Source organism: Haliotis rufescens, unplaced genomic scaffold, assembly GCF_023055435.1.
Source record: "Haliotis rufescens isolate VD_foot unplaced genomic scaffold, xgHalRufe1.0.p SCAF_33, whole genome shotgun sequence".
In the NCBI taxonomy this organism is placed as follows: domain Eukaryota; kingdom Metazoa; phylum Mollusca; class Gastropoda; order Lepetellida; family Haliotidae; genus Haliotis; species Haliotis rufescens.
Genome location: NW_025964035.1, coordinates 4,917,445 through 4,934,613, shown reverse-complemented (window position 1 = coordinate 4,934,613; position 17,169 = coordinate 4,917,445). Strand labels below are relative to the sequence as shown.

The 17,169-nt window shown below is 42.6% G+C and overlaps 1 protein-coding gene across 1 annotated transcript; it reads right to left on the bottom strand.

Moving 5' to 3' along the window:
• Positions 1-1,299: 1,299 nt before the first annotated feature.
• Positions 1,300-15,824, bottom strand: LOC124150313. The gene is made up of 2 exons (XM_046522293.2): positions 15,631-15,824; positions 1,300-2,623 (listed from the first exon to the last, which is right to left on the bottom strand). The coding sequence occupies exon 2, from the start codon at positions 2,621-2,623 to the stop codon at positions 2,210-2,212; it is 414 nt and encodes a 137-aa protein (XP_046378249.1). The 5' UTR covers positions 15,631-15,824; the 3' UTR covers positions 1,300-2,209.
• Positions 15,825-17,169: the final 1,345 nt, after the last annotated feature.

Here is a 17,169-nt window from a genome sequence, read left to right as displayed (position 1 = left end):
AACATGAATACCCCACTCAGACACAGTATACTGACTCCGAGCCGACCAGTCCTTGTTTTAGCCCCTTAATGTTGAGCGCCAGACAGGGTAACAACAAGTACCATCTTTTAACGTCTTTTGGTATGACGCGGCCGGGGATCGAACCCCGGACCTTCCGCTCTCCATGATGTAGTGGGTGAAGCATCTGGACTGTGGAAAGTCAGTGGTTTGATCCCTGGATGTGTCATGTTGTTTCTTTGTGTGTTGTTTAACGCTGCACTCAGCACTATTCCCTCTACATGACGGCGGTCTGTAAATAATCAAGTCTGCCCCAGACAGTCCAGTGATTGACATCATGAGCATCGATCCACACAAATGGGATAAGATGACATACATTAACCAAGTCAGCGAGCCTGACCACCCGATCCCATTAGTCGCTTCTTTCAACAAGCATAGTCGCCTGTTAGGGCAGACAAGGGCTGTTAATGTTATTTCTCTGCCTAGCACAGAGCATTAAGGGATACAAGGACTGGTCGGCATGGAGTCAGTATAATGTGGATTATCCTGCATTGTATATCGATGGCTCTACAAAACCAGCCTAAGTCGGACTAGTACAAGCAGCCACACACACGTGCTTTCACATCACTGTATAAGTGCAATAATATTGTATGTGAAATGAGGCCATGTTAACCTCACCTTAATGCCTATAGGGGCAAGGGGGGTGCCATGCAGTATAAGGGTGCACTCAGCACGCCAAAGATCTGGGTTCGATTCCCCACGTTGGCACAATGTGCTAAGCCCATTTCTGGTTCCCCCTGCTATGATATAACGGGAATAAAGCTAAAAGTGGTGAAAAACCATACTCACTCACTCACTCACTCATTGTAGACAGTGAAGCTCATGTCCACATTTGAGTTTGCAAAAATCAAACCCAAACATTGTCAGTTTCTAATTTGAGATCAGGTGAATCAGTGTCCGTTTTTGGCAGTGTTTTGGGTTCCTTGAGGTGATGAAGACATTGCTTGATAAAGGTACCAACTAGGGCTGCGACGGGTAAATCGGGTACTCGGGACAGGTGGGTTCTACTCTCAGCCTACCCAAATCTCACTCCCTCACCTTGTTGTAAGAGGTGACTAACAGGATCGGGTGGTCAGGCTCGCTGACTTGGTTGATGCATGTTATCGTATCGCATGTGGATCGATGCTCATGATATCAATCACTGGATTGTCTGGTCCAGACTCGATTATTTACAGATCGCCGTCATATAGCTGGAATATTGCTGAGTGCGGCGTTAAATAACAAACAAACAAAACCAAAATCTTGAACAAACCGACACTTCTTTATACGAAATGAAAAATAAATTCTATGATCCCAGAAATTTAAACCGTTCCATAATTCCACAAACATTATGTTGGTGCACACATGATATTTAATTGCAAATATACATCCTTTTAATTCTTACATTAAAATGGAGTCTTAACTCTGCATTGTTTGTTCTCTATTTTGAAAATGTGTTGATAACGTTAATATCAAGTTCCATAGCACACACTGAAAGGTTCCACCTCTTGATTCTGGGTAATAACGGACACACGAACATTAGACAAGTAGTTAACTGTTAATGTGATTTTGTTTACAATTGTTTTTTACCATCCTGAACCAGCCATGTCTTAGGATGCAGGAATCAATAAATAAATCAATCATGAATCAGTGCTTTTAGGTAGTGAAGTTGCAGAATATTGGTATAAAAGCTAAATGTGCACCTGACAAGCATATCATCTTCTATATGGCCAACAATAACCCCTGGTTCCATCCCCGTGGCTCTCGCGATCTCAAATTACCCGCCCTTGATTTTCTTGAGCCAATTTGAATTGCTATTCAGTATAACGGACCAATCAGATTGCGAGTTGCAATCCAACCTCAATGATGAGTTGGCGATGTCAACAACAGGCGACAAACCCAACTGATTACGACAGAGTTTAAAATAAATTTGTGGCCGAAAATTCTTGAAAAATATGATTATGCAAAAATTGCCTGCCACATTGTTGAAAGGCGATTTTCTTTTAAAAAAATATCAAGTTTTTTAGCTGTAGCCGAACATATATCTAATTTCGAGACAAAATACCCCGAATATCAAATATCAACCGTCTTAGTGATATATAATCGCTTTGTGATTGCTACTTAAATACACTGTTAATAGTGCATGTTTCTGAAGACGTAATGACACAACCATTTATGTGTTGTCAGAAATATAATTGGCAACTCGGATAACCTCTCCTGCTCCGGCTCCTCTGATCCCTCCGTCAGCACTGACGCCGATGACGACAACGGTGGGACACACCATCACACAGCCTGATAGAGGTTCCGTGTCCTGCTTGCTCTTAGACTTTAAAAGGCACATCCGGTCGCTGCGCTCTAGCTTGAGAACAGCGAAGCTCTCTTTGTTAAGCGTGACGCCGGAGGTCGTGAAGGACATGTCCCCGGTTAGTATTGCGTCCTTGATACCCTTGACTTCCTGGGCACTGGGTGTGAAACTGGCACTTGCTGCAAGCGAGTTGCCGTTGTGGTCGAATATACCCCCTTCCTTCATAAACGGTTTCTGCATGAGACTAGCATGGTGGTTTCTCCAACCCGCGTAGGGATCCATCTGAAACAAGAAAAATTAAACTTATTGAGTTTATGGGGCGGTCGGGTAGGCTAGTGGTCGAAGCGTTCGCTCGTCACGCCGAAGACCCGGGTTCGATTACCGACATGGGTACAATATGTGAAGCCCATTTCTGGTGTTCCCCGCCGTGATATTGCTGGAATATTGCTTAAAGTGTCGTAAAACCTCACTCACTCACTCACTCACTCACTCACTCACTCACTCACTCACTCACTCACTCACTCACTCTCACTCACTATTGATTTCATCGTTAACTGACAATGAATGTCCAGTTTCTACTTTTATAGTCAGTTAACGCCCTTGCCTCATGAAGATGTTTTGAACACAGCAGCAATACCGCACTTCCTTTATTGGATGCCCGGGCGTCTATTTATCTTTCGGACCGCCTCCGTGGTCTAATGGTAGAGCGTCCGCCCGGAGAGCGGAAGGTCCGGGGTTCGACCCCCACCCGCGTCATACCAAAAGACGTTAAACAGTGTCATACCTTTAGACGTTAAACAATGGTACTTGTTGTTACCCTGTCTGGCGCTCGGCATTAAGGGGGTAAAACAAGGACTGGTCGGCTCGGAGTCAGTATACTGTGTCTGAGTGGGGTATTCATGTTAAACTGCGGCATGGTATCTCAGTGAGCTAGCACTATAAATCGGCATCAGTCCGGACTAGTACAAGCAGCCACACACATACATACACGTGCATGCACGTCGCTATATAAGTGCAATAATCTTGGAACCGACGTTAAACCCCATTTAACCTCACCTATTTATCTTGCACAAGTCGTTGTATTGACCCGGTGTCTATTAGAGGCCGACATCTGTTCTGTCCATAATGACATTCTTATGATATCAATGATATAGAGGCCACTGGGACCTACTTTTAATGAGTAGCACATGCATTTCTTCTGTTGGCAAATTGAAGTCCACAGCCAAGGAACATCATGTTTGGTTTCTGTTTTGGATAGCCCTTTGGAAAATTCTTGAAAAACCTGCCACTGATATTGAAGGTCAGATTCACTCTCAAGGTCACACATTCAGTACAACACGTCAACGCCAGAAATGAACCAGCCTCGATCATCCGACCCAGAAAACAGGATTCCACAGGATGGACAAGGCAAATTATATGAATGGATCACTGAAAATCAGTAATGACGCCAGGTGTTCGTGAAACGGGTAAGCACCTACGCATAAGTGAGTGAGTGAGTGAGTATAGTTTAACGCCGCTTTTGGCAATATTCCAGCAATATCACGGCGGGGGACACCAGAAATGGGCTTTAGACATTGTACCCATGTCGGGAATCGAACCCGGGTCTTCGGCGTGACGAGCGAACACTTTAACCACTAGGCTACCCGACCGCCCCCTACGCATAAGAAAGTATGTGTTTGTAGCCTGACAAAGCAGTACTCCTGTCATTTCGTGGCGGCATGTATACAAACCAGACAATGCAGTGGTGGATCAGAAATCTAGCGATAAGATGGCACACTCACTGCTTTTGAACTATATGTTAATATCGTATATTTTTTAAAAGGCATTCGCTCGAGGTAACCCAAGAAATGAAATAAAGTAGATGTCACCCTTGGAATGGAGAATTGAAGAAGAAAGCTTTTCATCGACCATTATTGAAGGTCAAGGTCACTAAAATGGTAGTTTGTAAGGTTCTGCTTTGTGTCCTGAACAATCTGTGTTCGTATGAGATGTCAGTAAGAGTGAGCACCCGTGTTTTCGACCATAACTATTTAAGCATGCGATTGGATGAAACTGAATTTTTCCCAACCGGAAGTGATGTTATTAAACCGGAAATACTTATCGTTTTCTTATTAAGGTAGCTATAACGACATGCATTTCTGTTTTAAAGTTGCTCTGTATTTGACATATGTTTTCCCAAACTTGAGGGGATGTTATATTAAACCGGACGTAGTAATTACTTTGTTATCAATGTGGGCAAACTTTTGATACAGCCAGGAAAAGAAAAAGATTGGGATGGAGCTGCTTGAGTTGTTGCAAGTAATTGCTTCGCCCCTCAATCCATATACTACCATTGCTTCGCCCCTCAATCCATATACTACCATTGCTTCGCCCCTCAATCCATATACTACCATTGCTTCACCCCTCAATCCATATACTACCATTGCTTCACTCCTCAATCCATATACTACCATTGCTTCACTCCTCAATCCATATACTACCATTGTTCCGACCCTCAATCCATATACTACCATTGCTTCACTCCTCAATCCATATACTACCATTGCTTCACCCCTCAATCCATATACTACCATTGTTCCGACCCTCAATCCATATACTACCATTGTTCCGACCCTCAATCCATATACTACCATTGCTTCACCCCTCAATCCATATACTACCATTGTTCCGACCCTCAATCCATATACTACCATTGCTTCACTCCTCAATCCATATACTACCATTGTTCCGACCCTCAATCCATATACTACCATTGTTCCGACCCTCAATCCATATACTACCATTGTTCCGACCCTCAATCCATATACTACCATTGTTCCGACCCTCAATCCATATACTACCATTGCTTCACCCCTCAATCCATATACTACCATTGCTTCACTCCTCAATCCATATACTACCATTGTTCCGACCCTCAATCCATATACTACCATTGCTTCACTCCTCAATCCATATACTACCATTGCTTCACTCCTCAATCCATATACTACCATTGCTTCACTCCTCAATCCATATACTACCATTGTTCCGACCCTCAATCCATATACTACCATTGTTCCGACCCTCAATCCATATACTACCATTGCTTCACTCCTCAATCCATATACTACCATTGTTCCGACCCTCAATCCATATACTACCATTGCTTCACCCCTCAATCCATATACTACCATTGCTTCACTCCTCAATCCATATACTACCATTGTTCCGACCCTCAATCCATATACTACCATTGTTCCGACCCTCAATCCATATACTACCATTGCTTCACTCCTCAATCCATATACTACCATTGTTCCGACCCTCAATCCATATACTACCATTGCTTCACCCCTCAATCCATATACTACCATTGCTTCACTCCTCAATCCATATACTACCATTGTTCCGACCCTCAATCCATATACTACCATTGTTCCGACCCTCAATCCATATACTACCATTGTTCCGACCCTCAATCCATATACTACCATTGCTTCACTCCTCAATCCATATACTACCATTGCTTCACTCCTCAATCCATATACTACCATTGCTTCACTCCTCAATCCATATACTACCATTGCTTCACTCCTCAATCCATATACTACCATTGCTTCACTCCTCAATCCATATACTACCATTGCTTCACTCCTCAATCCATATACTACCATTGTTCCGACCCTCAATCCATATACTACCATTGCTTCACCCCTCAATCCATATACTACCATTGTTCCGACCCTCAATCCATATACTACCATTGCTTCACTCCTCAATCCATATACTACCATTGTTCCGACCCTCAATCCATATACTACCATTGTTCCGACCCTCAATCCATATACTACCATTGCTTCACTCCTCAATCCATATACTACCATTGCTTCACCCCTCAATCCATATACTACCATTGCTTCGCCCCTCAATCCATATACTACCATTGCTTCACCCCTCAATCCATATACTACCATTGTTCCGACCCTCAATCCATATACTACCATTGCTTCACTCCTCAATCCATATACTACCATTGTTCCGACCCTCAATCCATATACTACCATTGCTTCACTCCTCAATCCATATACTACCATTGCTTCACCCCTCAATCCATATACTACCATTGTTCCGACCCTCAATCCATATACTACCATTGCTTCACTCCTCAATCCATATACTACCATTGTTCCGACCCTCAATCCATATACTACCATTGTTCCGACCCTCAATCCATATACTACCATTGTTCCGACCCTCAATCCATATACTACCATTGCTTCACTCCTCAATCCATATACTACCATTGTTCCGACCCTCAATCCATATACTACCATTGCTTCACTCCTCAATCCATATACTACCATTGCTTCACTCCTCAATCCATATACTACCATTGTTCCGACCCTCAATCCATATACTACCATTGTTCCGACCCTCAATCCATATACTACCATTGTTCCGACCCTCAATCCATATACTACCATTGCTTCACCCCTCAATCCATATACTACCATTGCTTCACCCCTCAATCCATATACTACCATTGTTCCGACCCTCAATCCATATACTACCATTGTTCCGACCCTCAATCCATATACTACCATTGTTCCGACCCTCAATCCATATACTACCATTGCTTCACCCCTCAATCCATATACTACCATTGCTTCACCCCTCAATCCATATACTACCATTGCTTCACCCCTCAATCCATATACTACCATTGTTCCGACCCTCAATCCATATACTACCATTGCTTCACTCCTCAATCCATATACTACCATTGTTCCGACCCTCAATCCATATACTACCATTGCTTCACTCCTCAATCCATATACTACCATTGCTTCACTCCTCAATCCATATACTACCATTGTTCCGACCCTCAATCCATATACTACCATTGCTTCACTCCTCAATCCATATACTACCATTGCTTCACTCCTCAATCCATATACTACCATTGCTTCACTCCTCAATCCATATACTACCATTGTTCCGACCCTCAATCCATATACTACCATTGCTTCACTCCTCAATCCATATACTACCATTGTTCCGACCCTCAATCCATATACTACCATTGCTTCACTCCTCAATCCATATACTACCATTGTTCCGACCCTCAATCCATATACTACCATTGTTCCGACCCTCAATCCATATACTACCATTGCTTCACCCCTCAATCCATATACTACCATTGCTTCACTCCTCAATCCATATACTACCATTGCTTCACTCCTCAATCCATATACTACCATTGCTTCACTCCTCAATCCATATACTACCATTGTTCCGACCCTCAATCCATATACTACCATTGTTCCGACCCTCAATCCATATACTACCATTGTTCCGACCCTCAATCCATATACTACCATTGCTTCACTCCTCAATCCATATACTACCATTGCTTCACTCCTCAATCCATATACTACCATTGCTTCACCCCTCAATCCATATACTACCATTGCTTCACTCCTCAATCCATATACTACCATTGTTCCGACCCTCAATCCATATACTACCATTGTTCCGACCCTCAATCCATATACTACCATTGTTCCGACCCTCAATCCATATACTACCATTGCTTCACTCCTCAATCCATATACTACCATTGCTTCACTCCTCAATCCATATACTACCATTGCTTCACCCCTCAATCCATATACTACCATTGCTTCACTCCTCAATCCATATACTACCATTGTTCCGACCCTCAATCCATATACTACCATTGCTTCACCCCTCAATCCATATACTACCATTGTTCCGACCCTCAATCCATATACTACCATTGCTTCACTCCTCAATCCATATACTACCATTGCTTCACCCCTCAATCCATATACTACCATTGTTCCGACCCTCAATCCATATACTACCATTGTTCCGACCCTCAATCCATATACTACCATTGCTTCACCCCTCAATCCATATACTACCATTGCTTCACTCCTCAATCCATATACTACCATTGTTCCGACCCTCAATCCATATACTACCATTGCTTCACTCCTCAATCCATATACTACCATTGCTTCACTCCTCAATCCATATACTACCATTGCTTCACCCCTCAATCCATATACTACCATTGCTTCACTCCTCAATCCATATACTACCATTGCTTCACTCCTCAATCCATATACTACCATTGTTCCGACCCTCAATCCATATACTACCATTGTTCCGACCCTCAATCCATATACTACCATTGTTCCGACCCTCAATCCATATACTACCATTGCTTCACCCCTCAATCCATATACTACCATTGCTTCACTCCTCAATCCATATACTACCATTGTTCCGACCCTCAATCCATATACTACCATTGCTTCACTCCTCAATCCATATACTACCATTGCTTCACTCCTCAATCCATATACTACCATTGCTTCACTCCTCAATCCATATACTACCATTGTTCCGACCCTCAATCCATATACTACCATTGCTTCACTCCTCAATCCATATACTACCATTGTTCCGACCCTCAATCCATATACTACCATTGCTTCACTCCTCAATCCATATACTACCATTGTTCCGACCCTCAATCCATATACTACCATTGTTCCGACCCTCAATCCATATACTACCATTGTTCCGACCCTCAATCCATATACTACCATTGCTTCACCCCTCAATCCATATACTACCATTGCTTCACTCCTCAATCCATATACTACCATTGTTCCGACCCTCAATCCATATACTACCATTGCTTCACTCCTCAATCCATATACTACCATTGCTTCACTCCTCAATCCATATACTACCATTGCTTCACTCCTCAATCCATATACTACCATTGTTCCGACCCTCAATCCATATACTACCATTGCTTCACTCCTCAATCCATATACTACCATTGTTCCGACCCTCAATCCATATACTACCATTGCTTCACTCCTCAATCCATATACTACCATTGTTCCGACCCTCAATCCATATACTACCATTGTTCCGACCCTCAATCCATATACTACCATTGCTTCACTCCTCAATCCATATACTACCATTGCTTCACCCCTCAATCCATATACTACCATTGTTCCGACCCTCAATCCATATACTACCATTGTTCCGACCCTCAATCCATATACTACCATTGCTTCACTCCTCAATCCATATACTACCATTGCTTCACTCCTCAATCCATATACTACCATTGCTTCACCCCTCAATCCATATACTACCATTGCTTCACTCCTCAATCCATATACTACCATTGCTTCACTCCTCAATCCATATACTACCATTGTTCCGACCCTCAATCCATATACTACCATTGTTCCGACCCTCAATCCATATACTACCATTGCTTCACTCCTCAATCCATATACTACCATTGCTTCACTCCTCAATCCATATACTACCATTGCTTCACTCCTCAATCCATATACTACCATTGCTTCACTCCTCAATCCATATACTACCATTGCTTCACCCCTCAATCCATATACTACCATTGCTTCACTCCTCAATCCATATACTACCATTGCTTCACTCCTCAATCCATATACTACCATTGCTTCACCCCTCAATCCATATACTACCATTGCTTCACTCCTCAATCCATATACTACCATTGCTTCACTCCTCAATCCATATACTACCATTGTTCCGACCCTCAATCCATATACTACCATTGCTTCACTCCTCAATCCATATACTACCATTGTTCCGACCCTCAATCCATATACTACCATTGTTCCGACCCTCAATCCATATACTACCATTGTTCCGACCCTCAATCCATATACTACCATTGCTTCACTCCTCAATCCATATACTACCATTGCTTCACCCCTCAATCCATATACTACCATTGCTTCACCCCTCAATCCATATACTACCATTGTTCCGACCCTCAATCCATATACTACCATTGTTCCGACCCTCAATCCATATACTACCATTGTTCCGACCCTCAATCCATATACTACCATTGCTTCACTCCTCAATCCATATACTACCATTGCTTCGCCCCTCAATCCATATACTACCATTGCTTCGCCCCTCAATCCATATACTACCATTGCTTCACCCCTCAATCCATATACTGCCATTGCTTCACTCCTCAATCCATATACTACCATTGCTTCACTGCTCAATCCATATACTACCATTGCTTCACTGCTCAATCCATATACTACCATTGTTCCGACCCTCAATCCATATACTACCATTGTTCCGACCCTCAATCCATATACTACCATTGCTTCACTCCTCAATCCATATACTACCATTGCTTCACTGCTCAATCCATATAATGCCATTGCTTCGCCCCTCAATACATATACTCCCTTTGCTTCACCCCTCAATCCATATACTACCATTGCTTCGCCCCTCAATCCATATACTACCATTGCTTCACTCCTCAATCCATATACTACCATTGCTTCGCCCCTCAATCCATATACTACCATTGCTTCGCCCCACAATCCATATACTACCATTGCTTCATGTCACAATCCATATACTACCATTGCTTCACTCCTCAATCCATATACTACCATTGCTTCACCCCTCAATCCATATACTACCATTGCTTCACCCCTCAATCCATATACTACCATTGCTTCACCCCTCAATCCATATACTACCATTGCTTCACCCCTCAATCCATATACTGCCATTGCTTCACTCCTCAATCCATATACTACCATTGCTTCACTCCTCAATCCATATACTACCATTGCTTCACTGCTCAATCCATATACTACCATTGCTTCGCCCCTCAATCCATATACTACCATTGCTTCACCCCTCAATCCATATACTACCATTGCTTCGACCCTCAATCCATATACTACCATTGCTTCACTCCTCAATCCATATACTACCATTGCTTCACTGCTCAATCCATATAATGCCATTGCTTCGCCCCTGAATACATATACTCCCTTTGCTTCACCCCTCAATCCATATACTACCATTGCTTCGCCCCTCAATCCATATACTACCATTGCTTCGCCCCTCAATCCATATACTACCATTGCTTCGCCCCTCAATCCATATACTACCATTGCTTCGCCCCACAATCCATATACTACCATTGCTTCATGTCACAATCCATATACTACCATTGCTTCACTCCTCAATCCATATACTACCAATGCTTCACCCCTCAATACATATACTACCATTGCTTCGCCCCACAATCCATATACTACCATTGCTTCGCCCCTCAATCCATATACTACCATTGCTTCGCCCCTCAATCCATATACTACCATTGCTTCACCCCTCAATCCATATACTACCATTGCTTCGCCCCTCAATCCATATACTACCATTGCTTCACCCCTCAATCCATATACTACCATTGCTTCACTCCTCAATCCATATACTACCATTGCTTCGCCCCTCAATCCATATACTACCATTGCTTCACCCCTCAATCCATATACTACCATTGCTTCACCCCTCAATCCATATACTACCATTGCTTAGCCCCTCAATCCATATACTGCCATTGCTTCGACCCTCAATCCATATACTACCATTGCTTCGCCCCTCAATCCATATACTGCCATTGCTTCACCCCTCAATCCATATACTACCATTGCTTCACTCCTCAATCCATATACTACCATTGCTTAGCCCCTCAATCCATATACTGCCATTGCTTCGACCCTCAATCCATATACTACCATTGCTTCATATCTCAATCCATATATTACCATTGCTTCACCCCTCAATCCATATACTACAATTGCTTCATCCCCCAATCCATATATTACCATCTCTACATCCAATAACCATTGATTACCATCTCTTCATCCAATATCCATATAGTACCAACTCTTCATCCAATATCCATATATTACCATCTTTTCGCCCAATATCCATATATTACCATCTCTTCATCCAATATCCATATATGATCACCTCTTCATCCAATATCCATATATTACCACCTCTTCATCCAATATCCATATAGTACCAACTCTTCATCCAATATCCATATATTACCATCTCTTCATCCAATATCCATATATTACCATCTCTTCATCAAATATCCATATATTACCATCTCTTCATCAAATATCCATATATTACCATCTCTTCATCCAATATCCATATATTATCACCTCTTCATCCGATATCAATATATTACCATCTCTTCATCCAATATCCATATATTACCATCTCTTCATCCAATATCCATATATTACCATCTCTTCATCCAATATCCATATATTAGCATCACTTCATCAAATATCCATATATTACCATCTCTTCATCCAATATCCATATATTACCATCTTTTCACCCAATATCCATATATTACCATCTCTTCTTCCAATATCCATATATTACCATCTCTTCATCCAGTATCCATATATTACCACCTCTTCATCCAATATCCATATATTACCATCTCTTCATCCAATATCCATATATTACCATCTCTTCATCAAATATCCATATACTATCACCTCTTCATCCAATATCCATATATTACTATCTCTTCATCCAATATCCATATATTACCATCTCTTCATCCAATATCCATATATTACCATCTCTTCATCCAATATCCATATATTACCATCTCTTCATCCAATATCCATATATTACCATCTCTTCATCCAATATCCATATATTACCACCTCTTCATCCAATATCCATATATTACCATCTCTTCATCAAATATCCATATAATACCACCTCTTCATCCAATATCCATATATTACCACCTCTTCATCCAATATCCATATATTACCACCTCTTCATCCAATATCCATATATTACCATCTCTTCATCAAATATCCATATAATACCACCTCTTCATCCAATATCCATATATTACCACCTCTTCATCCAACATCCATATATTACCATCTCTTCATCCAATATCCATATATTACCACCTCTTCATCCAATATCCATATATTACCATCTCTTCATCAAATATCCATATAATACCACCTCTTCATCCAATATCCATATATTACCATCTCTTCATCCAATATCCATATATTACCATCTCTTCATCCAATATCCATATATTACCATCTCTTCATCCAATATTGATATATTACCATCGCTTCATCCAATATCCATTTATTACTATCTCTTCATCCATTATCAATTTATTACCATTGCCTCATGGTATGAGTGAGTTAGGTATCCATGTTAAATTGCGGCACGGTAGCTCGGTGGGCAAGCACTATAGAACCGGCATAAGTTTGGACTAGTACACGCACGCACGCACGTCGGTATTCAAGTGCAATGCTATTGAACGCAACGTTAAACCCCATTTCAACTGACATGTTCAGCGTGAACAAGACGAGCAGTGCGTCAGTTAAACAGTTCTTAAAAGAAGAACAGGTGTGCCTTTACAACGTCATTGGGTAGACGTGCTCTGTCAAGCGAACACTGTTGCATGTCACGACCCAGGGTTAGTTCTGTTACGCTATGTGAAGGTCATTGCGGTTTGCATTTGCAATACGCCGCAAACGCTTCCCAGTCACTGAGTCTGTACAGTGCCTCCACTGCTTCACGGGAACTCATCGAGCTGCTAATGTGGAGTGGAGATTCGAACCTGATCACTGGAACCTGGCATCAAAGGAACATCCTGCAGCTGTTGGCACCACCGGAACACACTCTATTCACATGCTGGGATGGTGTCTACATCAGGTCTACCTCTGTCTGACGGTGTCTACATCAGGTCTACCTCCCTCTGACAGTTTCTACATCAGGACTACCTCTGTCTGACAGTGTCTACATCAGGTCTACCTCTGTCTGACATTGTCTACATCAGGACTACCTCTGTCTGACAGTGTCTACATCAGGACTACCTCTGTCTGACGGTGTCTACAACAGGAATACCTCTGTCTGACGGTATTTACATCAGGTCTACCTCTGTCTGACAGTGTCTACATCAGGACTACCTCTGTCTGACACTGTCTACATCAGGACTACCTCTGTCTGACACTGTCTACAACAGGACTACCTCTGTCTGACGGTATCTACATCAGGTCTACCTCTGTCTGACAGTGTCTACATCAGGTCTACCTCTGTCTGACAGTGTCTACATCAGGACTACCTCTGTCTGACAGTGTCTACATCAGGTCTACCTCTGTCTGACAGTGTCTACATCAGGACTACCTCTGTCTGACAGTGTCTACATCAGGTCTACCTCTGTCTGACAGTGTCTACATCAGGACTACCTCTGTCTGACAGTGTCTACATCAGGACCACACATGTCTGACAGTGTCTACATCAGGTCTACCTCCCTCTGACAGTGTCTACATCAGGTCTACCTCTGTCTGACATTGTCTAAATCAGGTCTCCCTCTGTCTGACATTGTCTACATCAGATCTACCTCTGTCTGACATTGTCTAAATCAGGTCTACCTCTGTCTGACATTGTCTAAATCAGGTCTCCCTCTGTCTGACATTGTCTACATCAGAACTACCTCTGCCTGACAGTGTCTACATCAGGTCTACCTCTGTCTGACATTGTCTACATCAGGACTACCTCTGTCTGACACTGTCTACATCAGGACTACCTCTGTCTGACGGTGTCTACATCAGGACTACCTCTGTCTGACTGTATGTACATCAGGTCTACCTCTGTCTGACAGTGTCTACATCAGGACTACCTCTGTCTGATAGTGTCAACATCAGGACTACCTCTGTCTGACAGTGTTTACATCAGGTCTACCTCCCTCTGACAGTGTCTACATCAGGTCTACCTCTGTCTGACAGTGTCTACATCAGGACTACCTCCCTCTGACAGTGTCTACATCAGGACTACCTCTGTCTGACAGTGTCTACATCAGGACTAACTCTGTCTGATAGTGTCTACATCAGGTCTACCTCTGTCTGACAGTGTCTACATCAGGTCTACCTCTGTCTGACAGTGTCTACACCAGCTCTACCTGTCTGACACTGTCTACAGCAGGACTACCTCTGTCTGACAGTGTCTACATCAGGACCACACCTGTCTGACACTGTCTTCATCAGGACTACCTCTGTCTGACACTGTCTACATCAGGACTACCTCTGTCTGTCTTTGTCTAAGTCAGGTCTACCTCTGTCTGACAGTGTCTACATCAGGTTTACCTCTGTCTGACACTGTCTACATCAGGTCTACCTCTGTCTGACACTGTCTACATCAGGTCTACCTCTGTCTGACACTGTCTACACCAGTACGACCCCGACTTGTCTATATCGGCACAAAATGGCGTCAAGGCAATCGAAGAGTACGTATCTATTACACAGAACGTGTTACGTCAGAAGCCGTCGGACCAGCGTTGGACAAACTATAATACAGCTTACCTTTCAGGAGGTAATATCCAATAGACCTGAGGGTATATCCCCTTGAAGAGTTAGCTGAAAATCTGTTTTAGAATTTCCGTGGAAGATAGCAGCGTACAGGCAGTGTATACCCGCCCTTTTTATCTTCTGCAGCCGTTGTTCAAGCAGCGAGTAATTTTGTGTTAATGCACTGGTGAACCCCCCCGGACTCTATGTCGTTGCGCTCCACAGAACACGATGCTTGCTGTTTAGAGTCAGGTATTATTTGATCGGGCGTTCATTATTATTGACAACAAAAGACTTCGAATAAGCTTATGCACTGTGCAGGTCTTGATGTTAACTGCGTCACTGCGTCGTGTTGGCAAGTGGTTCTACAAGTTATATATATATATATATACACACACACACACACACACACAGAGAGAGAGAGAGAGAGAGAGAGAGAGAGAGAGAGAGAGACACAGACAGACAGACAGACAGACAGACACACACACAGACGGGATGGGACATACATACATACATACATACATACATACATACATACATACATACATACATACATACATACATTGATTTATTGAATGCTTGCAGTGTCAACATGTTATAGGTCGCTGTTCAAGTTTATATATTCACTCACTCATTCACTCAAACTACACGTTTTACTGGAGGGGACACAGGAAGCCCATTCGGGATTTTGTTTCTAGTTTTGTAAGAACCATACACGTGGGTTTCACCAAAGTAAATTATTGAGACCAGCATCACTTCGGACTTTCCTCCCACATTAAGCTGTCACGCCGTGATATAGCTGGAATACTCACTTACTCTATTTCATCCTTGTGGTGTTACGTGTCACAGCCAGCAGGCCTTTCGATTAGCGAATACAGTAAACTACGGTTATAACGAACTCAAAGGGACGACTAATTTTGGTTCGTTATAACCGTAGTTCGTTATAAGCATATATACAGCATAACTACAACAAATAGTCGGGACCAAAGAAGTAAGTTCGTTATATCCGTCAGTTCGTTATAAGCGTGTTCGTTATAACCGTAGTTTACTGTACATGTATATAAATGAGAAGAGAATCAATCATATCGGTTGGTTGGTTGGTTAGTTTGTTGTTTAACGCCGCACTCAGCAATATTCCAACTATATGACGGCGGTCTGTAAATAATCGAGTCTGGATCAGACAATCCAGTGATTAATATCAAGAGCATCGATCCACACAATTCGGATCGATAACATGCATCAACCAAGTCAGCGAGCCTGACCACCCGATCCCGTTAGTCGCCATTTACGATAAGCATAGTCACCTTTTACGGCAAGCATGGGATGCTGAAGACCTATTCTACCCCGGAATCTTCACGGGTCCAATCATAAGGGTCGAAGATGGGAGGGTGATTAGAATAAACACTTAGACATGCTGAAACAGCTCCACAAAGTGTAGCCCTTTGTGCTGAAGCGTATCCTTAGGATTGTTTGCTTGTTTGTTTTTTGACGCGGCATTCAGCAATATTCCAGCTGTATGACGGCGGTCTGTAAATAAACGAGTCTGGACCAGAC